General features: G+C 43.2%; 1 protein-coding gene across 6 annotated transcripts in view; it reads left to right on the top strand.

Annotated features, from left to right (window-relative positions):
- LOC126403592 (IQ motif and SEC7 domain-containing protein 1-like) overlaps positions 1-24,718 on the top strand; it is a 128,445-nt gene that overhangs the window by 68,352 nt on the left and 35,375 nt on the right. Inside the window, exon 1 of one of the 6 annotated variants that reach the window (XM_050066349.1) lies at positions 2,468-3,342. The exons of the other annotated variants lie outside the window; for them this stretch is intronic. Within the exon in view, the coding sequence (XP_049922306.1) occupies positions 3,266-3,342 (77 nt within the window). The 5' untranslated portion in view covers positions 2,468-3,265. Of the gene's footprint in view, positions 1-2,467; positions 3,343-24,718 lie in introns of those variants that run through there. 6 annotated transcript variants of the gene reach the window in all.

Consider the following 24,718-nt stretch of genomic DNA (forward strand, 5'->3'; position numbering starts at 1 on the left):
TCTTTTGAAGTGCTTATTGACTGCAAAGCTCCCGCACAGAGCAGGTCATGGTGAAATCATTAGGGGGCAGCTTATCAGTGATTGACTGGGTCACTCGCAGGGAGAAGTGCGATCCCGGCGCTGTAATGTTCGATATCAGCCCGTGTCAGTGTACTACAGTTTGATGCACCAGCGGCGGCGTGTAACAATAAGAGCTTGTCGTATGAGGTCATTTATTCAGATTGATGTCGGAGCAGATATGATTGTCTGTCTTTTATGGCCCTTTGATCTCTGGAACAGTGCGCGTTCATATTGGTTCACCTGCAGTGCAGTGGGGATTTTAGTCAGGAAGGAAGGAAATATCTGTCATCTTTTCATATCCTCAGTCTACCTTTTGCGCATATATTGACTCACAAGTACGTGCTTTTGGTGGTTTTATGTGACCTTGTTTCATAATTGACCTTGAAGCCGACCTCTGCAGTTTATGCTGACATTACACAAGTGGAAAATAGCATCAATAGTAATGGTGACTGGGTGAGTCCCTGCACATATCAGGCAACCAGGAAGCTGTACAGCCTCCAAGTTTTCTGTTGTTAAACACTCTTACCTGCTTTAAAAAGGTGTAAAATTCCTTTTAGAACATGAGTGATTTGATACACCGCACCCCTGTCAAACACTGAAAAAGCGCTGACAGCCTGCAGATGTGAACTCACAGCGAGCAAAACTTTGGTGTAGGCGGAGGCACGCATTGTGATACGTGGAAAGAATTTATTTTACACTGCCCTTTAAAGCACACACGCATACCAGTTCACCACACTTGTGAACATGCCAGTGCATGCCATGCTGAGCAATCTATCCATCTACTGTGAAATCATGCCCTGTTGTGCTACACAGAAAAACAAATAATGGCCTGTCATGTGTGCTTGAATGGGAGCCACCTGTGTTTTATGCCAGTTAGCGCTGCAATAATTGCTCTTCTTTCCCTCTGACAGACCCTAGTATGTTCGGCTCACTGAAACAGTGGGGTTTCCACCCACACTCACCACTGAAGGCAACCAGACATGAATTAGAAAACGGGAACTAAAAGGGTTCTCCATCTGGCATGAACCACATGAGTAAATCATCACGATGAACAACAGACATAATGAGCCTTCGGAAACAGTGAGGAAAATAGTTCTGAGTGCAGTCGCTTACCTTTTAACTGCGGCCTTAATTGCGGTTGGTGGATTTTTATCTCCAGCATTAGGCTCCATCGCTAAATATTATCTGATAATCTGCTCCTAATGTGTCTTTACTTCCCAACAAATGATGTGTAACCTCTGAAAAAATCAGAGTGCAGACATCTAAACGGGAAAGATAATCACACTTGTTATGTAGTGAGAAATGTTAACTCGCTGAAAGCTATTTTTCCATCAGCGAAGATTGAGATGAAGAGCCCAGATAAAAGACAACTCCGTCAGTGTGTGGTCATTTTCTGTGAGATGTGTGTGAATCAGGAGGCCTGAATTGTGACAAAAGGCTGATGAGTGTTGTGTAGATTAATTAATTCCTCAGGGTCCCTGCTGTTCACATAGCCTCTCAGTATAGCCTTTGTGCTGCTCCGGCCTCTCTATATGTCAGCTTGGGAAAGCAGAGGAAGCCCGTATTGTGCCAGGAGGTGTGTGAACGGAGTCATGCGGAGATCACTTGTCAGACGAAACAGATCTAACTATACCAATTAGTGTGTTGATGTGCAAATATGCACATGCATTAATGCATGTTTGTTTATTTGTTTGTGTTTGCGTATTGCGCCTCTGCCCGTGTGTGTAAATATGCAGTATTTTTCACTGTTTGTGTGTTTGGACTCTGACAGCAGCTGAATATTGATGAGAGGCCCTTCCACACCCCTTTCCCATGACTGCTGGGACTGGGTGGCACTGCAGCGTGGCACTGCACTCTCAGGCGGAGAAAGAACAGCAGTGTGCTTGTGTTCAAGTGCAAAACCCCCTTTAGCAAGCAAACAGAGAAATGTTCTATGTGTCCAAGTCTTATGGCGCTGCTAAAGCACTGCAGCACATCGGGACATGCATCTCATGGAAACACACAGTTCTTTTATACAGGTTTAAAATACAGGCACAGATGTCACCACATTCTGTCTGCATACCCTGCACCATTCATACCTCTAACTCAGTTCATGAATCACCCTATTGACCATAACTGAACATTTGCACAAGCAGTTTATGTGTAAATGTGTTTTCTGTAATGCCTCCGCGACCTTGATGAGTCCCTTTCCTTTCCTAGACACTGACAAAACATGGGAGCACTCGAAGCTCATATTTATTTGAACAAAGCATGTGTATAAACTCATGTGGTCATACAACATTGCAGCGGCCCCTCCCCGCTTAAAAGCCAACCAATCACAGGCTGCTCTGTGAGGCTTCCATTTGGAGCTTCAGTAGTACGGTAGTGTTGCCCAGCAACCAGAATCGGCACATTTCTGGGAGGTCCTGTGTGGATGGCAGCAGCTGTAAGAGGGAGAGGGAGGCAGAGAGAGCAAGAGGCAGAGGATCAGGAGAAGGGGGACAGAGATAGGAGGAGGTTTGGGGTTGAACTGGAGGAAGGAGAAAAGGAGGAGAAGGATGGTGGAGAAAGAGCCAGTGTGAGGGAAAAGACTCGCGCCTCGTTAGAAAGTTTGTTGTTGCAGCAGAGGAGGAGCCAGAGGAGGAGGCCATTGATGATCCCTGTTGAGTCTGTGCCTGTTCAAACAGGGATGAGCGACTTTTGGAGGATTCCTCCTCGCGTCTGCGCTCCTACACATTCCAGTACCTGTGCCTGCTGGAGCGACGCAGAGCTTCGGTTGTAGCCATGATGTCTCAGAGGATTCTGGGCTGACGCACTGTGTTTAGGGACTGGCACAGAGGACACACTGACTGACCTGGATAGGAGCTAAAAGAGAGCCGAAGCAGCCAAAATAGAGCTTATTTAGGGAGGTGGATCCTGAGAATTAATACTGGCTCCAAATCAGTCCTACAGAGGGTTCCTGAAAGGCCTGGCTTCCTGGGTTGGTGATGACTGAGACAGGTCCAGGAGTGATGTGGTTGTTCTGGGCGGGTTAAAACCACTCAGGCTGTCGTCCAGTGGCAGCGACGAGGCTGGAGCTCCAGAGGAGGACGGATCCAACCAACGTCCATGCCAGGGATTCACCGGCTGAAGAATCGAGCAGGGTCCTGTGCTTGTGGTGCCATGGTGCTTTTTAACGTGGCTGGATCTCACTGCTATTCTGCCCTTTTGATTGTCTGAGCTGAGGATGTGGAAGTTCAAAGCGTTTTGCCTGGATTACTGGCATGTGCTGTGTTTGCACCCACACAACAACTTTTATAAGAGGTATGTTTAAAGATGGCTGCGTTTTGCAGTCATGTTTGGCTCAGATCGTTCCTTGTACTTTCTTGCGCTACGTGTTTTGGACAACTCATAATTATCACAGAGCGCTGTCAGCTTGTTGATGTTGCTGCCTGTTTTGAAGCGCTCCCAACGTAAAGCAAATCAATATGATTTAAAACAGACTCCAGAATTACTTCATCAAAGCATGGCTGATTGATAGAGAAACTGTTGTGGTGCTCCGCTCTGCATGCTGACATACATGCTGACTGAGAGAGACATTAGTCAAGAGTCTGCGAGCTGGCTGAGCCATTATCGATTTCATCAGAGCGAACCAGGTTACTTCTGTTATTTTATAGAAGCACTTGGTTGAGTAACTTGGCACGTAGAATGATCTTGTTTGCGTCGGTTGTCTGTTAATGTTGGCACTGCTGAAAAGCACGAAATGAGCTGACTGAATTAATTCATCTCTGTGTCCCACTGGGACCTCTCCTCTTTCACCTTTCACCCACTGCAATATCTGCGCCTGATTACTGATTCAAGCTTTGCAGCTCGCGTCAAGGTTGGCAAAGAAATAAATTTTTTATGACTCTATAATGTGTTTATTCTTCGTTCACCAAAACGTGCCAATCATGTCATCAGATTTGATTTGATGGTGACACTCCAGAGTGTAAATCAGGAGCACATCAGAGGATGCAAGATATATAACAGCTTCAACATCTTTTATTTTGAGTGTAGTCGAGGTTTAGCCACTGGCGTATGTTTTTCGCAGGTATTTTAAAAAGGTGCACGCTCCTCTCTCACACTCTGTGTAAATTACTCACCCCCGTCCGCCTGCTGCTGCGACGAGACCATTAAAAAAGACTCCCCTGTGTTTTACTGCCTCTCACGACACAGATATCTGATGCTTTTACACTCCATGCATACACTCCACCTCCTCAAACTGAGATGCACGTTGAGCTGTTTTGCAAAAACAACCACTATCTGTTGAAGATGTGCAGAGAAAGAGTTATGAATGATTTTCCACGAAGACAAAGAGGCTTTAATGTTTGGGTGGTCTTCACTTTGAGCCCATTCTAGATGCTCTGTAATCTCACATGTGTATTTCAAGCTGCAATTGCAGCTTCAAAGGACTGGAGTTTCTTCACAATTGTTACCTCACTCTCATTCTGCATAATTTAGATCCACAGTTTTGCAGTTGTTCAGACAAGAGCTACAATATGTCGGTCTATTTTTCTCCTGCTACACCAATAAGAGAATCTGCAGGGGTTTCCTTCATGTGCATCCCGTCGTGCAGATGTCTGATGTCTGAATCAGAAGCGAGCTGCATGTGTGTGAAGCCACTGATCCAGTACCTGTGAAATTTGGGAGCACATGCCTGCTGTCACATCTCTATATGCTAATGTGTTCACACATTTATAAACACACAGTTTGTCATAAGCATTGCTATTCTGAAGGTGAGGATACAGTATGTCCGTGATTCATTAATAATGCATCACCGGTTTAGCTGGCAACTCTTCTTTGAACGTAGGCTTCAGGGAACCCCCCCAGCTGTTGGTGCTACCTCAGTACCAAATGCCTGTGATACAGTCATCATCTTTTTAGTCAGATTTCTGATTTCTTATTGTCACGAGCAGCATTGCAGCACATTCTCACTCCCAAGTCGCAACACCTCAAATACGGCAGCTTTGTCAGTGGCCCTACGCTTCAATCTGTGACGCTCTAGGCACACCTCCACTGTCAGTTTCTGTATCAGGTTCTGCTCATTACACGCTATAATGTCTTTCAAAATAAACTTACATCTTTACGGGAAAACATAAGTCTCACCAACAAAACTACTTAAGGGTTAGTTATTTTAACCCAAACCATTATCGTTTTTCCAAACCTAACAGAGTACTTTTGTTGCCTGTTTGATAGGGTAACTTAAAGGTTCAGTGTGTAAGATTTAGGGGGATTTAGTGACATCTAGTGGTGAGGGTCGTGCATTGCAACTAACTGAAACTTCTCCTTTAGTCTTCATTCTTCAGAAGGTTTTCAGAAGGAAGCCAGATTTTCCGCAGACCTCTCTTCCTCTCCAAAACAAACAGGCCTGGTAATTTAAACCAGTAAAAACACAGAATAAGGCAGTAACACATTACAAATCAGTGTTTCCCTGACGCAGTTTGGCATGTCGGAGACGGGCAGCTTGCCCACTGCATTCATGTGTTTTCACCTTTTTACTCTGATAATGTAAGGTCCAGATGTTAAGGCAAATTATCCGTAGAGGTCTCTTCCTCTTCAAAACAAACAAACGTGATTATTTAAACCTGTGAAAACACTGATTAAAGCAGTTTTACGTAAAAAAAACCCTCAGTGTTTTTCTGATGTTGTTGTCACAGATGGGCCTCTAACTATGGTGGCCAATACGGAAACACTAATGGCCCGGTCTGGAGCCAGTGTAGAAACATGACGGTGCAACCCGGCAATCTCCATAAATGAATACCCGCTCCCTACGTAGATATAAACAGCTCATTTGGCAATAACGAAAACACAACGATTCCCATTTTCAGAGGATTATACAGTAAAGAAAACATACCTATTATAAGCCATTTCTGTCTGGCCTTTAACGGGTATGCTACTCGAGGAAAATATCACGTGACGTACACATTTAACTACGTTACATGGTTGAAAAACCCCAAGTTGACTTTTGGTTTCACATGAGACACGAGCACTGATCTCCTGGGTGAAAGTCCAGTGTGTGATTGACACATCCACTACCGCTCCCTCCCACACTACCCGGACTTTCTCACCCTTTCTACTACATCATTGCTGCGGATTACATTGGAGTTAGGTGACAGCCAGGTGTGTCTCATACAGACCCTGTAAGGTGCCTTGTGTGTCAGTAACAGAAGCCAAAGGCCACCGACCAGGCTGCCGTATTTTGGTGCCTGGGAATGAGAATGGTTTGAGCATTTCAAATCAGACTTCTGAAGGTGTGTCGTCTACTTAGTTAAAAATAATTAACGAAATCTTTAACTGCAGCTTATGGCTGACCTCAGTCTGTGACTCAGTGGTCTCTGGGATGATTTAGGAGGGTTTTTTTTCCAAACACTTAGAACAACTCATAATGTGTCTAATCCCGCAGAGTTACTGGAATATTCTGGTCATTGGGTGTAACTCATTACATTGCTCTGGCTCCAGTGAAGCATAGTCAGATTGTATCCCAGGACTGAGACCGTGTTGTTGAAGCAAGGTCAGTGTAGTAACTCAAAACAGCCTCTCCCAGCTGCTGAACTGGGGTTCACCCTCCCTCCTGCGTGGCCTTCCCATTGAGAGCAGTGTGATTGTTGGACATGTGCCCAAGTATTACCATACACACAGGGACCGAAAGCTCTCTCATGCTCTTTCTATCACTCCCATCTATCTCTATCACGCTCCCTCTCTCTCTCACTTCCACATAAACACAAGCGCACATCAAACACACAACTCAGGCCCTGCCCATCACCATTGGGGAGCTGCAGATGAGAGGAAGATTGCATTGGACGGCACAAAAAGGAACAAAAAGGAAGGGCTGTCTGCGGAGAGCAGAAAGAGGACTGGTGTGTGGCTCGTTGTGGGTGGAGAGCTTTTGTTAAGAAGAGGGATGATTTTCTTCTGCTATACGTGCGGGGCCTTTACCTTACTTGGTCATCAGGCAGCTTGCTAGAGCAGCAACTCTGAGCCCAACATAAACTAGGGCAGGGAGAAGTTCGAAAAAGGCAGAGACAAAGTAACTTTAGCAGCGAAAGAATGAACTTCTCTGTGGGTTTTTCTATGGAAAGTGAAGGATGTGGGGTGTAATTTGTGGTCGAGAAGGGAGTGAGCACAGACTGTACTTTTGGTGGCTCTTTTAGGGGGAGTTGCTGCAGTTTTGTGTTTTTGAAACTTTTTTTTTTTTTTTTTTTTTAAACTTCCCTTTAGTGCCATGCGCACTTTTTTCGGGCATGTCTGATGCCTCCGGTGATGTCACTGCCATGTGGAATGCGATGTGGAAGTACTGCATTACCAGCCGAACTATAAGGTAGGAGACCATTTGGCACGGACCGGTGTGGATTGCAGCGGCCGGCAGTATAAGTGGTGGTTGTCTTTTGGACTGACCGCAGCACTCTGCGCAGATATTTCTGACGTTCCACTGATCAAATAACATTCCTGTCTATATGCTCAAGCTCTATGGTTTCCTTTCCAGAACCACGGAAATATATTATCACTGGCACACGGCTGAGAGAGGCAGACAGTGAACAGTAGAAACATTTTCAAGGTCTTTCAGGGCAGTCTGCTTTATCAAGGACGTGTCTTTGATAATGAAGACTTAAGAATAATCTGGCCATTCTTTTTCCATCTCCTTTAAGCCTTATTATCACTTGACTTTGTCTCAGCACAGAAGTGTACATCAGGAACGTCCTCTGATATGCAGGATTGAAATCTCTCTTTGAATGAACACGGAAACCAGCACAAAGATTACATTTATTCTGCATTACATAGAAAAGATTTCTCCGCTTTTATTATTCAGAGTCCGCAGTGATGGGGATTATGTGATAGATTGACCAATTTTGAATCTACCATTGTTCATTTGTGTTACATTCAACCTGTGACTCTCATCAGGTAGCCTGCGGGGAAACTCTAAAGTACTCATCTGTTTTCTAGTACTTGCACAATAAAAACCTCTCCAAACATACAGGCCTGTCATATAATCTGCCTCCTATTTTTTCCCCCTAAACCCTAAACTGCTTTTTTTTTTATTGTTGTTACAGTTTGTTTTTCTTGGATCAGATTTTTATGGCAGGCAAAGCAAATGTACAGGGAGGCTCTCAGTCATTATGTCAGCCATCCACCCAGACATGTAGTATGTATAACATTAGAAGCTTTTTAGGCCAAAACCAATATAGAAGTTTAAGATATCTGATGACAGTCAACTGGCCAGTCTTTATTCTTCATATAAATTGATAACATTATCCGACTATTTCCAAAAAGTTGGGCTATATTTCAATAAATCCAGGGTGTTTGCAGGGCCTTAGAAAGTATTATAATGTCTTTAAGTTTATAAATATAAGGCCTTAAAAGTAATTAAATAGTCTTAAAATTGAATTTGTGAGGTTTTAATGATCTAATTTTATTTCTCAATATTTTCAAAATGAGTCAAGCTCTTCTGTGTGAAAATCCATATTAATGATGTTACAGATCTTAAAACCTCCCTTTGAACCTTTTACTGCTGTTATACTTTATATTTTAACTTACCTGCTGGCAAAATGTAGATTATTCTAAAGCCCCTTTTACACTGCCAGATTTTCCGCGAATGTTGGGCCGTTTTGCCTGCCAAGCTGCGATCGTTTAGACACACAGAGCCGGACTGGCGAGTTGATCCCAGGTGCCCAATTTTCCGCCTGGTAGGGTAGTCACATTGGCGGAACCCTTTTAGTTTAAAAAGACCAAGGCGGCCTTCTGCCATGGGAGGGGCTGTTGATGACTTGTGGGAGGAGCTGTTGATGACCCGCACATGTGACCCACTGGCAGTGGATAAACAGGAAACAGCTGACAGCAGGAGTTAGCGAGCAGCTAGTAGCAAGAGGGCAACGCAAACCTGACAGACACTGTAAAGATGAGCAACTGGGGAGACAAGGAATTGTGCGCCCTCCTTGCCCTCGCAAACGAAGAGGCCATTAACCGTCAGATGACGGGGACGGTGAATAACGGGCCGACTTACGAGAGAAGGACTGACGAGCCGCAGCTTCCCTCCCACGTCACTGTATACATCACACGCTGAGCTACACGTTTTGTTACTTGCTCACGCCCCCCATTGCCCCGAAAAAGGCGCATTCTGTTTTAACAAAAGTAGGCAGGTGGCATTTTGCTGCACTCCCGGATTTTGTTTTTATACTGCCAATGCTGAAAAAAGACTGATTGGGCTTTCCTGCAAATTTGCACAATTCCTATTTAAAAAGGGCTTAACTCACCAGAATAACCATACTCCTACATAAAACTTACTCTCCAGGGGAATACATACTTACCTTTAAACTTAGATGTAATTCTTGAAGTAGAAAAAGATGATTTGTCCAAAAATCAGTGTTTGATCATTTGTTTAAAAATGATCTTGAAAAGCATTAAATTTAAGTGTCTGATATCTGTAGACTCCCTGAAATCGTCCAAAAACAAATGTCATTTCAGTTTATTACAGCACACTTGAAACTTTTTTTCTATTCCAGCTATTAGTCTGTCACAGCTCTGTGATTAAACAAACAAAAAAACTTGTAAAGGCTTACATCTGTTCTTATGAGTGAAAACTTTAAATGTTTAATACAACATTATCTAAAAGACTTTCATCTAGTTTTATGACTTCTATAATAAATTGTTCTTTATCTAAACTGTGGTTTTGGGTTTGCCTTGTACTGATAAAACACGAGGCCGGATGACCGTAAACACCCTTTCCTAAATTAACTTTTCAAATTGGGCTGCTTTTATGACAAGTGGGCGTGTTCTAGGCTCCGATTGGGCCGAGCTCCTCCTTCCTGTGCTTTTATATCCCCCTCCCTTCCCATGTTCCTGGATGGAACATGGGGCAAGAAAACAAAACAAACAAAACGATATTTTTGAGCCAGTAGAGATAAACTTCCTGAATGCGTTCACGCCAACCTGCTAAATGTCTGAGAGATTAAAGTAACGAGCCGATTCACGACCGAGACAGGAATCCAGTAGCAGTGACACCTTAGACACCGGGGTACATCTGATACGACTCTGGTTCTGTGTCAGAGAGTACGCCGACAGCATTACTTATTTAATGCGTGCAGATCTGGAGCTTGTCACCGGTGCCTCCTCGTCCCACAGTGGATATCCATGGGACGGAGTACAGGAGGAAGCTCTGTAGAGTCTCATCTGAGTGAACTGGGATGTTAAACACCCCCTGACAGAACTGCACTGCTTCATAATAGGTAAACGGCTCCAACTGGAACATTAGCACAAATCGGCGTAGGCCTGAACCGGACCTTTACTGCTGGAGAGCAGGCGCCGACCCTTTTGTTGGTCCCCTGCTTTGGTACGCTGGCTTTATGACAAGTGAGGTCTTTTTTGAGTTAAGGGGGGGGGGGGGTGAGAGGAACTGCTTGTAATGGAAAAATAGCAACCTGCCAAAGCGAGCTTGCAGTTCCACTGTGGTGAGTAAAAAAATACTCTCCAGGGTGGAAAAGCTTAGACGTGTCTAGGATGGAAGCCGTATTCTGGTCAGAAATGTCAGGATGATGGAGATCTCAAGTTGCAGTTAGCCTGAACAGAAACAGTGGACTGGGTTTCTTGCCGTGCAGATTTGGCGCTGAAAGGATTAAATTCATAGTAATGTTCCTTTTGTAATTATAGTGTTCATCTGCAGAGGTGGACCACAGTCACACACACCGGTGCCAGGCCCAAATGTAGATGGTCGTAGTTGATTCAGCAGATTCTCTCTCACCTGTTTGTAAATTTTAGTTTTGCACTCATGCTTGTCTGAAGGCGTATCCAGTGGAAAATGGGTTTACACTGCTGTTGTCAGGGTGTTGCCATGAGCTGGCTTCCACAGTGGGGTGCTTCATTATGGATGTTTTTTTTATCAGTGCCCATGCCCAGAAAATGAGCTCGCTGTGTGTTTGTGCTTTAGTTACAGTATCTGAGGTTTACATGACATCTTAAGCACTTTATATGCACAGGCTTTTTTTTCCTGATCTATGCATAAGTTGCAGTCAGTGTCCACACCACTGAATAATTTACACTTGTGTCTCTCCCAAAGGGACGCCAGCATCGTGTGGGACGATCTCGTCTTCTGTTCTTCTTTATGTTACTGTTATATCACCTTTTAAGAATGATAGTTTTATGTTCTAGCTTGGCTTCCTTGTTTGCTGAAGCTACATGTGATCATGACAGTAATGAAAGGGCTAATGTGCTGTGGTCATAAGGGAACGGCTTGAGAATAGCCTCACTGTCTCCTCATCTCCTATTGCTGCAGGGTTGCAACATTATGGAAGAGTATATTTGGGAACATTGCCTCCGCTGCAGTATCTACACTGCTCATGTTAAGCTGTACAGCTTTTGAAATGCTAATCATCTGAGGAAGCCAGTTTGTTTACTCTAATGCTCAAGAATGCCACCCTCTAGAGAGAGTGCTTTTCATGTTCAGGTTGTTTACTGAGGTGTCTGATGAGGAGAAGACACAGTACGAAGAAAGATACGTACGTTTTTCCTCTTAAATTTCTCTTAAATTTGTCTTCCCTAATGTACATGTTATATGTATGATTAAAGCGTGGCCGAAATACGTGTTGCTGTGATGCTCTGTGCTTTGTGAGGGGGGGGCGCTGTCTCTTTCTGTGGCTTTTTCTTTTTTCTTTTTTTTGCTATTACTCTACTTTTGATGACATATTCCTTTGCATCTCTTCACAGCGCCTGCCTGGAGAATAATGAGGGTGTGTGCTGCATTAACTTATGTAATGGTGAGCGCGAGGAGGGGTGGGATGGGGGATGGGGGGGCAGTGAAGGAGGAGGGGGAGAAGAGAAGAGTGATGAGCTCATGCTGCTGCACTGCAGCTTTTATATACACATTCTGCACCTTGTGGTCGTTGTGTCATGTGCGTTCTCTCGCACATGCACAGATGCATATACACAGTTTGTGTGCATTGGTTCATTGGTTGATTTACATATGAATATGTATGCACATGCAGAGACAGGCTAAAAAAAGAACAGCTCATTACTGCAAAAATTAGAACCCAGTTTCATTCTGTGCTGCAGAATCCGAAGGCTGGCATGCTCCGTCTCCACTTTGTGTAATCTCTCTCAGTGCTTTGCTATGAATGGGACTCAGTGTGTGTATGCTGTCCTGTACCTGCACCACTGTAGGGACAGGGAGCTGATGCTCAGCTGCAAACAAGCTGAGCCTTCAGAGCTCAGGTTGGTAATTGCCGCTAATCCACCAACTCTTTTCAGTGACAAAGCAGACCCTCATTATCCAGAGTGTGTTTTGATTTATGTTAGAAATGAGCGTGGTGGGGTTGGGTCAGGGGATTGTTGGGGGAGTTGATAATAGCACGACAGCGCATTTACTCTATAAAACAGAGTGGTCCCTTTGGGGGCTTTCAGCTCTGTCTCAGCTGGCAATGAATAGGTGAATAAATGGATAAAATATTGCTCTTGGCAGAAGACTAAACATTAAAACATCATTGTCCAAGAATCTAATATCACAGCTGGGAGAGGGGGCATGCGTTGCTCATTGAAAAGCAGAATTTCACATTTTCTCTTCAATGAATATTTGATCACGATCCCATTTTTTTTCGCATGCCTCGCATGGACCCATGACTTGTGGAATTAGCACATGTCCCTGCATGAGAGTGAAATAACCGTGCTGTCAGGGAGGCTGCGACCGCGACGGGTAAACAGTCATTAAAGTTGAATGTTTATCCTGATTGGACTAATTGCTGTGAGCTGTGTGTAAATGCAGGCCTGTTTTTTTTTGCACGTACACAGACGTCTATATCTCCTAACGAGACGGACAGTGCCTTTTTTTTCTATTCTGTCAGCCTTAGCTGTTGCCTTGACAACTGGCCTCAGAGATCTGTGCACGTGCATGCAATTGTAATAAATCTCGCTTTCAATCTATGAGGCAGCGTCCACAGAGACACACCTAATGTGTGTATCACTCCAGGTTCCCATAGTCACGGATTTTTTTTTTCCTCAGTGACATCATTCAGCACGGTTCATTCATATCTTACAGATGTCGTCTATGTGTATTGATATTATTTCCTTAGACCACTATTAATTCAACCACAGAAAATGAACCACAGCAGCACAGGAGGTGAATTATTGATATTTATTAGTGTCATTATCGTTACTGGAAGTAGAATTACAGCGGAGAGGCGTGTGTTTTTTTAACTTACGGTAGAAGTCTGGGCTTTTTACCCAGACTGGAAACAGCTCCTTTCAAATTAAGGGACACTCAAGGCTGGAATTGAAGAGTCATTTCTGACAAATGAGACTAAGAGATAAAACCTGTCTCCTCATACAGACCCGAACATGTCCGCCTGCAGCTTAAATGAGCTCCCCTGGGAACCGCAGCATAAAGTTCCACTCCGTCAGTATCTGCAGCCATTGCTCCAACTCCTTTGCACATTTTCTCCCTTTTCTAAAACCCTCCCACTGCTGCTCTACTTTATATTAACTTGTTTCCTTGCCCCCTCTTGATAAAGACGAGTGGGAGCCTTTTGATCAGTCATATATCCCTAAACCCTATATCAGGCTCACTGCAGCGTCGACTGTACACCAGCACCATCTGTTGGTGGAGAGACTTCAGGACAGAATGCAGCCCTCTAATATATGTATCCCCCCTCCTGTGGATGGTCCAGTGCTTTGACAGCATTTTTCATAAAGAAGCAAAGTTGCCCGCCTGTTTAATGGCCGATCAGTCAATCGATTCGAGTGTTCTGCTGTGAGTTAGTCAAGGGCATGAGAGCTAGGCAATTAAAGAACATTTTAAGTCAAACAAATGAGCGATCCTAAATTCCACTGCGAGCCACCGGTGAGTGGAGAGAAGACATATTAAGGCAGATGGGGGATCTTGCCTCGTCTGGAGTCCCACCGAGGCTGCTGCAGCCTTGTAGCCTGTTTCTCTGGCTCCTCTCCCAGATTGATGCTATTGAGACTGACTGTGCCCAGGTTTACTTAACAGTCCTGATATAATAATGATTTTACAGAGAAGGAGAAGTCACAAATGTGTGATTTCTCTCCTGTATTATTCCTGGAAAATAAGTAGAGCCACAAAGAGTGTGGGTAATGGGTTTTTATTTAAACCATAGGAAGCCACATCACCAAATGCGAGCTCATTTCTGAGAATCTCTGCTCTTTCTGCCTTCTGAGTATTGACATGTTTTCAGCTGGGCAGAACTGGACTGAGCAGGATACAAAAGCAGAGGAAACAGGGAGAGGTGGATGATTGCAGGACGACAGTTGTAGCCTGCATTACCTACAGATACAGTGTCAGCTCTATCACAGCAGTCCTGTCTCCTAGAACTTACATAAAGATATATGTAACAGGAAAATAATTAAGGGACGGTAATGCAGAACAAATTAGTTTTCTGTAAACATAACGAGGGACTGTTGATACTAAACATATCAGCGAAATGCTCACTACCAAGTATTTCAGTTGCACTACAGAATCCATTCTTAGTGACAGTGACAGCATTATTTTTATTACCTTCCTGTAACATTTAACAGAAATCATGATCTTTCCCTGACCTTAACCAAAGTGCACTTGTTGCCTAAACCTTAGACAGGAACCTGAAGTTCCTGTGTGAAGTTCCTGCACTTTGTACGCCCAACCACCACCTTCTGAAGCCTCCACAGTGCATGAATGAAGTGTTCATTACTAGGAGAAATGTCTCTGTAGCTGTAAGTGAGAAAGTAACATGCAAACAAAAATTCTAGGAGACTAGGTGTCCTGAATAGGAAAGATATATGGTCTCTCTGTAGGTGAGTTTCTCTTTAGATATAAGGAGATAATTAGAGGACCTGTTACCTAACTACATTATGGTTGTGCTCGGCCTGTCTGAGGATATGTTCTGGTTGAGGGCTCAGATTTCCCTTTCGGCAACACCATGTGTCCTGAAGAGGGAGGGGGGTTAAAAAAAAAAAAAAAAGAAGCAATTGGCGACCTTGCAGAGCTGCAACATTCAGGCTCCGGACATGTCCCCACTGAACCATAGACATCAACACAGCAGCTGAATAAATGACCACAGACCAGGGGTAGAGGCATGTCGGGGGGGTGAGAAGGAGAGGACAGCTGATGGTGGAAAGACAAGAGAGATAGACTAATGAAAGAGAAGAGAGGGATTCAAAGAAAGAGTGAGACTGCGAGGGACGCAGCTGATGAGCGAGGCAGGGGCAGGGGGAGGGTGCTGCATGTGTGTGTGCGTGCGTGTGTGTGTGTGTGTGAGGAGAACCTCCTCTTTTCATTGACGTTTAGGGGAATGTGCTGATTAGTGGAGAGTAAATCAGTCAGATGGAGGTTCCCGGTCTCTGGTGCCTGACAGAGACAGTCTAGCTTTCCAGTAACCACGGTCACCTTACCTCTCAGCAGCCATTTGTCATCAGAGCCCCGGATTTTGTTTCATACCGTACGGGCCGACCCGGAGACAGATGTGCGGAGGTAGGTGGGCTCAGCTGTGGAGGTGTGTGTGTATGGGATGTGTCTGGCTGTGAAGTGCAGGTTCGTATAGGTCCTGTAAAGGAGACAGCAGCTGTTGACATTGTCAGACACTGCAGGTGTGTGGTGCGCTGGTGTGCATGAGAGCAGAAAATGTATTTTATGTATACATATATATGTGTGTGTGTATTTCTTCTTTTTCTCTCCATATTGTGCTTTATGTATTTCTTTTTTTTTACTCGATTATTATCCAGTGATTGGTTAATTTTTCTGCTCAGTGTGCTTCTTGTTATCATTTATTGTTTGTTGTATTTTTCGTATTTTTATTTTGTTAGTTTAGTTCTTTTTTACTTTTTTTCTGTTATTTATCATTTGATTTTCTGCAGCTTCCTGACCTCCTTTGATACATTTCTTTTTTAAGCTTTTTTTTGTATGTGCAAAAAAACAAAAAACACTATTCTTATGCACCTAAACAAGCAAAAAATACCAAAAATTTGTTCCTAGCTCCTCAAATCTGAGAATCTTTTGCTTCTGTCTGTTTTATTTCACTGTAAACTGAATACCTTTTTTATTTTTTAGACGTTTGGACAAGCTGTGTGGAGACATCACAAGGCTAACAATTACTTAATTCATCAATATAATGAACAGATAAGTGGAAAATAATAATGTGTTGCAGTCCTACATTAGAGATGAATAGCATTAAAGCATAGATTAGTATGGAACACACACAGCCACTGATGCTCGTACACTGGGGTGCCGACGCCGCTGCTCTCTAGTCTGATGTCACACTCACACTGATGCACAGTGCCAGGAGGGAGGGCGAGTTGTTTGTGTGTTATTTGTGCCTCTTATTCCGAGTCAAAATTCATCTCTATCAAGCTGCACTTAAGCAAATGTGTGTGAACTTTTAAGGCCCTTTAGCTCTCGAATAAATATCCCTCTGAACTGCCCAATCCCAACATCTCTCTGACTCACAGCACATTCCTGCTGATTGTCCTGCTCATGTCAAGCATCCTGTTGACATCTTTTCAATGAAACCTATAGCAGGACCTCTGATTATCTGTTCGTGAAGAGCTTGTGAGCACCGACCTGCTCTCATTAGACATGTTAGCAAAATGAACGGCTCAGAGAGGCCATCATTAAACCCTATTAGATGCACAGAGCGTGTGACGGCTCCCCCCTTGTCAGTCACGCTGTATGTGAGAATGACGGTGTGAGAATACAGAGCTGCACTGTACTTAATGCATGCATGCTGCTTTCGCTTCTGCTCCGTATCACGTGCAACCCACCCCTTCCTCTCTGTCCTTCCCTCAGTCCACTTCTAACACCCCTCCTATCTCCTCTCTCTGTGTTTACACTCCATCAAGTCACATGCATTGTTATCTTGTTGTCCTGGTGCAGGACGTTGCTGAGTTACGTTTCGTGGTACAGCAAATAAAAGGCAGAACTCCCCTCGGGGATCATGAGGCACGGCGCAGCAGCTGTGAATCTCAACTGCTTTTTATTACACAGAATTCCTCTGTGTTTCATCATTAAATGCAAGGTAATCGCTAAAAGAAAAAAAAACAGGTGAACTGGCTTTTCTAGGTACGCTGCTCGTTATTCTGTATTGTGAAATCTAAAATAAGGTCTCAAAGCTGCTTAAACATAATGCTGAGGAGCAAGCATCTTAACCTTATGCTGAACAGATGTTTATGCGCTCTAACAGGAGGGCCAGCGCACAATATAGTAAGCCTGTCACATTCACACTGGCCCTCCTGTGTAACACAAAGCATCAAGGATGACAGAGCTCTTAGTGCTCCGTACCAAACACATGAACAGATTATACAAGGGAGAGGACCTCATCCTGTTATCAGGGTTGGTTTCAGGATGTTACTGTGCTGCTGACTAACCATGTCCCTACCTCTGAAACTGCTCCTTCCAGCTGTCACTGCAACATCTTTGTAGGGTGCTTCACAATTTACTGGTTAAAGGTTTAAGTGAGGCAATTGACCTTATACACAGTGGAGTTGTTGGAACAGCTGGGACGGTAAAGTATCTGGAAGGCTCAAGTACAGCGTCTGCTTGCTCAGGGAGGGCTCTAGGTATTGACGAATGGCTACCAGGTAGTGCAGGGGTTCAGTATCGATTTTTTAAGAATCTTTAATTGATTTGTTATTGATATTTATTTCGAACATGTCAAACAAACAGAGCAAAAAAGATCGAAACAAAATAAAATGACAATAATTAAAATGGATGATAATCTATAAAACAAACTCAACGAATTGATTCTTATATTCAACATAAATTAAATCATATATGTTCGAAAAAGAGTGGGAGGAAGTATACACTCATTATTTCCTACCCTCTCTCCACTACTCATCAGTTAATTCATTAATTTTGTCTTATACGTATTATATCTTGAACCAATGAACACCCAAGAAAGAACAGCACAGGAGATGCACTTTAGTGTGTTAAATGTTAAAGGACTTTGTACGTTTGTTTTACTGACTGTTTGATTGCTTTCTACAATGCTATCTTTTGTGTCTGGTGAGCCAAAGACAAATTTCCACACCTGGTGGACAGTAAAGATATATTCTACTCTTTTTATTGTAACTGATAATAATAATTGTGTAATTCCATATACCATGACACCATGATTTCTTTCTGATCTCATTACGTTGCAACTCTAAAAATGAATCAAGATTCTGTTGCTGCATTGCCTATTTTTGCCTCAAATGTTTTCAGACACATATTTTAGTGTACTGTTTAGCTGTAAAATGAGAATGTTTGTGACCCAGCCGCCATGTTGGATACAGCCAAGCTCAGCACCAGAGCACCTTTCTCATTGTACAGCTCAACAGTACACTGAAATATGTTTCTGAAAACATTAGAGGCAAAAATAGGCAATCTTGATTCATATCTAGGCGTCAGAGACTCCTCGGCTCTGATTGGTTGTTTTCCTTTACGTGCAGTAAGGCCATTAGATGCACTACGAGGCAACAGAGGAGGCAGAGGAATCTGATTATTTCACAGATTATCTGTCTCATTTAGTGCTGTGTGAATACAGAGCCAGTTTCAGCCAATTGGAGAAAGTTATTTTTCATAAAAGTTACCAACTATAGCTTTAACAATAGAACAGTAACTATGACAGTGTGAAAGGTGTTGCTGGACGTGATGAACCAACAGATAATTATCAACACGTTCTACAGTTCCCCGCTGCTCTTTGGAGCTTTTCAGCATCTTTCAGCTCGTGGTTTAATGGCCTGCTCTCATCAGCACCATTTATAGCTGCAGGCGGCAGCTGCTTTCAGCCAGAAACAAAACACCTACAAAAACCCACAGAATGTTATCTCCTCAGCACCAAACAGCAGCTTGACAAAAATCGGTGACTAGCTGGTGAACATAGTGGAGCATTTAGCTGAATAAATATTGGACTTCCATTAATGAGGTGGTCAGAAATACAACAACAAAGGAATGCTAATGTTGCTCCATATCTGCTGAATGTGTAAATGAGCAACTGTTTGCTAATTAAATTGCTATATCAACCTAAAATGTGATGATATGTTGTGTTTCCACTGCCCCCAAGTGACCCAAAAAAATCAGTTAATGCAGGTTTAATAACAAAGAACTAAAACTCAAAGATTGACATTTAAATACCCAATGCATTTTTAGAGGTATGTAAGATGTATCACAAGCTGTACATGCTGTTTAGCTAAGTGGCTACCCGAATGGTTTGTGACCTACCTCTTCGGTTACAATGGATATGCATAGACTCTGAGCTTAACAAATAAAGGCATTTATGCAACTGGAACTTGATCAAAAACAGATCAAGCAATCAGAATCCAATTCCACCACTGAGGCTAGCTATTGTAGTCCAAATATATGAAATCCCAGTGTTGATGTGTTCTTTGGTCTGGTGTATCTTATCCCGTGTCCTGCACCCTTTTCATACCTGAGGTCACCCTGAGTAACACGTGAGCTCAAACTTGCAGATGTGGGAACAAGATCAGCAGCTCATAATCTGAGGTTCACCATCCTGGTCTTTCCCATAGACGAAATATCCCTTTTTCCACAAAGGAAACTCTGCCAGGCCAATATATCTAAAGTGAAAAAAAAGCTGAAGGCCAAGTGAACTCTCACATTTCAGACTGTAGCTTCACTGTAAGAGCAGCTTGTGGAAATGGACTCCACCAAAAGAGAAAACATTCTCATATGGCCCGTGTTGATTTTTACGTCAGTCATAGATTACCATTTGGGTGTGAGAATGACTCTCTAGCGATACAGCCTCCTGGTTTTGATTGACACATGAGGCTGTTAGGAAGTTCAGTTGATTAAAATGGCAGTCCTCATTCAACCAGAAGAACAGACAAGTTAAAGCATGTCGGCCTCCTGGCCGCACCCTCCACTTCTCAGACAAATTTGTGGGATCCCAGAAAAAAGGAGGTAGAGAAACATCCTCTCTGCCCGCTGATATTTCCACATCCTTGTCCAAGCCCATTTATTTTGGAAGTGTGTCTCATGGAAAACCAAGAATAAGTCATGCTTTAGTGGAAAAGTACCAATGTGTTTAATGCTTTTTATATTTCTCACACTGACAGCACCTTAATTGCTACTGTTAAAAACTGGCATATCTTTATATGATTACAGTTTGTGATACAATGCGTACTTGCACCAAGGACTAGTTTGTTATCCTGCAGGCTCAGAGAGGCAGGACGGGAGCCTCTGAGAAGTAAATGAGGGGCTACAGATCGATGTGCCCTGCAGCCTGTAGAGACCTGGGCTGTGCTTTCAGTCAATAAAACAGTAAGCTTTATGGAGCGTAAATCACCTCCAAGGATACAGCCGAGACAACAGATTTACCCTCCATTTGAAACCTATTTCTCTGAAATGACACAAATTTGTCCTTTTTTAAAAAATTCTGAGACTCGCTTCGTGTTAACGTTGATGTACGTACGATATGGGCGGCTGGCTCTTCTCTAGCCTGCCCCTTGTGTCATTATTGAGTTCCAATATACGCTGGAAACCGACTGTCCAATAAGCTTTTGCTTGCGTGCGATATAAATGGAAGCCAAATGACATTAGCCACTGTCAGGTAGTTTGTCACAGAGATGGTGAATTAATCCATACGCTCCTGTGTAACCCTCGCTTCTTGTAAATGCCTTGGCACTGTCTCAAGCTGGGGTTATGGGAGGCATTGAGAGAAATGAAACAATAAACATGGCGCTGTGTAACCCCTCCTCAAGGGGCTGTTATCATGAATTTCAGTCTGCTTGTTATTCTCAGAATGTCTCTATCGCTCTGCAAAGCCAGTCTTCATGTCCTACCCGGCCTGCCTGAATGTTGAAACGTAAGATCTGCTGACTTGCACCCACCAGGTCTTGTGGAAACGTGGTATGAATGGAACTTGCACACTCAGGATATCTTGTTCCAGTGGAATATGTCAACATGAATCCATTTCTCAGCAGTCTCGTGACCTGCACAAAAGGTTTCCTCGGCTTCCTTTTACATTCCTGAGAAAAGGGAGCGTGGATCGAGGATGACTGCTTTATCTCAGCGCTATTGTTCAGTGATTGATTGCTTCCTGGTTGTCTGTTACGTTGAAAAAGTGATTCACCGACCACTTAGTATTCTTTTTTATATTAAAAAAATTTCAACTCCCAGTACCTTGACATGCATGTCTGGTGAAGACATCAACAAGAGAGATGGAATCATTAATTATTTCTTTTTTAATTCTGCTGTCATTGTCGAGGTGCTTTCAGCTGTGGCTTCCAATTAATATTTAAATACAAGTGATCAAGTTTTCATTGCGGCCAGCGGAAGTTCTCATCACATGTAAACTGATCCTGAGTTTTCTTATGCCCATTCCTTGATGACTTGGTCTGGAGTGGAGGTGGTTTTTCTGCTTGGATGTGCAGAGTTTTTTGAAAAGAAAGGGAAAAACATAGTCAGGATTTCCTTTGACAAATGGGATCCTGACGCAGCAGTTTCAGTATTGGTCAAACTTCTTCTCTCTTGGGAACTAAGAATTAGTTAGAAACGTGATGAACATGCAGCAGCAGATCCAGCTAGATTTGCTTGTTGGTGCAGTAATAAGTATTTGTTATTGTTTAAAGGGACAGTTCACCCCAGAATCAAAGATACATATTTATCCTCTTACCTGTAGTGCTATTTATCAGTCTAGACAGTTTTGGTGTGAGTTGTCGAGTGTTGGAGATATCAGCCGTAGAGATGTCTGCCTTCTCTTGAATATAATGGAACTAGATGGAGCTCGGCTTGTGGTGCTCAAAGCGCCAAAAAAATACATTTAAAATCATGACGCGGTTACTCAAGATAATCCACAGACCTTGTTGTGAGCAGTTTCATGTAGGAACTAGTTTCTTTCCACCGAACTACACATGCCAACCGTATCACCGTGCAACAGGAGCATCTATAGCTAGCTCACCTAGCGCCACTGAGCTAGCTAACGTACAGCCCATTCTAGGAGGACGCAATTAATGTTTACATCTCGTGCTGTCACAAGCCTCGTGTCCATGAGTAGATGCACACTTCCTTTTGTGTGTTGATTCGGTTGGCGGGTGTAATTTGGTACAAATTCCAAATGTATTTTTTGCCGCTTTGAGCAACACAACCCGAGTGCCATCTAGTTGCGTTATATTCGGTAGAAGGAAGAGATCTTTACGGCCGATGTTTACTCCCTGAAAAACAATCTAGATTGATGAATCGCATTAAAGGTAAGAAAAAAATTTATTTTAGATTTGGGGGAAAACTGTCCCTGTAATCGAATTACTACTGCCATGTTTAAGTTGATAACGTCACTGGAAACACGGCAGAACTAAGCTTGAAATTATCTTAATGGCTCCTCTGTGGCATCACTTATGTATGATGTGAATTTTATATCAGGAGGTGACTTAACAGTATTTGCACAGCAGATCGTGGTCCTCGTCTGTCTCCACTTACCCACATCTGTATTCAGTCCTCGAGTTTTGGGCACTTTCCTCTAAAACAGCATTATGTTTCCTTAATGATTCTATCATTGTCAGCCTAATGAGGACCATTAAAATGAAATACATTCTGTACTTTGGCTTCCAAGTGGAGCAGAATCTGAAAGTGTGAAATTCTTCATAAGGCTCTGGATTACGACCTAACAAGAAAACAGCAAATATAATTGGGCAGAGTCTGACATATTGACACATCGCGGCCGTCACTACAGGGTAGCCCCTGTTGTTTAGTGACTGTGTTTTCACTAATCAAAGCCTGGAAAGGCGTGATGGAACAGACACGAGAAAGGCTGCCTTTATACGCGGTGCCAACACAAACAATGGCCAGTGCCAGTGTAGACAGCCGAGCCTGGAGGTGCTTCTCGGGTCTCAATAGCCGTAGTGTTTCTGCCGTGGGCTTCAGATGCCACGGAGGCACAGTTGGCCTCACCAGGGAAGGGCGACAGAGCAACTGTAACTGGAGTCCTGGGCTGAAGGAAAGCAAGGCGAGGCAAACTGTGCTAAAGTGATTAGACAGCTGTGTGTGGAGAGGTGAGTCGTAGAGAAATGTAAGCCATCGCAGTCTGTGTATTGTAGGATTGTAGAGGTTGTTGGATCTATATTTCATCCCTTTATCTGTTTCTCTTCAAGGTTAATCCCTTATCAGCATCAGCATGTTCTGTAGCAGGATTTGGTGCTATTGTATAGACATGTATACGTCCTCATAGCTGATGCTGAATCACTCATTTAAGACATCAGCTCCAAACTTTCTGCGTCATTAACATGTTTGCCTACTAGAAACATATTTATATGACAATCAGCTCTAAACCATAACACCATTTCACGCTTGACTGCTAATGAAATCTTGTGAATGATTTGAATGATTGAGCAACACAACATCTTCAAGATCATCAGCTGTTTATCTGATCGCTGATGCAGACGGCAATGAATGGAATCTGATTGAAACAGCAATTATTATCATTGTACGCCCTCCAGTCAATTTACCCAGTTCAATGATGTCATTTAGCTCACAGCTCCAAATTGATTGCATTGCCAGGCACACAGACAGATGCACACGCGTGCACGTGCAAACACACACACACACACACACACACACACACACACACACACACACACAAAGACACACACAGATAATTATTATGGGAACATGTCTGGTTTCTATCAAGAGATAGATGTGTTTTTTAATTCTCTGGGATTATGCTGATGGATGGTCTCTGGAAATCAGTTCTGGAATCAGGACAGTGCAGAGACGTGATTTTATAACTGTTTGGCTGCTGTTATACAAATCCTGAGTCTGCTCGGTGATTGATTGGCCACCATGGTGCTGTAAGGCAGGAAGGCAGCTACTTCAGGAAGGTTATGGTGCTTTAAAATGTTTGGAAACTGCTGGCTGTCTTTTCGTAGCAGTTTTGTATTCTTTAATTTGCACATTTACTTTATGTGTTCAGTGATTTAGGGGAAAAAAGTTCATTGCAAGAGTGCACAAGTTAATGTACCTTTGCTTACACTGCACGCTACAATTGCGTTTTTCAAATATTCTATGTATATGCACGTCAAGGTCCAGTGTGTAGGGTTTAGGGAGGTAAATTGGCTGAAATGGAATATAATAAGTATGTTTTCTTTAGTGTATAATTACCTGAAAATAAAAATCGTTGTGTTATTGTTACCTTAGAATGAGCTGTTTATATCTACGTAGGGAGTGGGTCCTCGTCCAGAGTCCGCCATGTTGCACTGTCATGTTTCTACAGTAGCCCAGAACAGACAAACTAAACACTGGCTCTAGATAGGGCCATTAGCATTTTCACATCAGCCATAATATTTAGCAGCTTCTCTGCAACGAGCCAAACAGCGTTGTGGAAGGACTAACTTGTAACATGGCACTGCTTTATTCAGTGTTTTTACTAGTTTAAATCATAGGGATCGTTCGTTTTGGAGAGGAAAAGACCTCTGCGGATAATTTGGCTCCCGGTAAAAACAATGAAAACTAATGGAATTCTAACCAGGACTTCAGTCTTGGCACATGATCTAGATCCTACGTTATTACAGAGGAAAGATGAGCACACATAAGCGGGCGCTAGATGCTACTAAATCCTCCACACTGCTCCTTTAAAGTACACAAAAATGTATCAGTACCAAAAAATATATAGGTAATCTTTACAGTTGGGCATGATGAAGACGTGCAAATGATCATCTCTGCTGTGCCGCACACAGTGCATGCAAACCACAGGACTTTCTCTGT

Source organism: Epinephelus moara, chromosome 16 (assembly GCF_006386435.1).
Source record: "Epinephelus moara isolate mb chromosome 16, YSFRI_EMoa_1.0, whole genome shotgun sequence".
In the NCBI taxonomy this organism is placed as follows: domain Eukaryota; kingdom Metazoa; phylum Chordata; class Actinopteri; order Perciformes; family Serranidae; genus Epinephelus; species Epinephelus moara.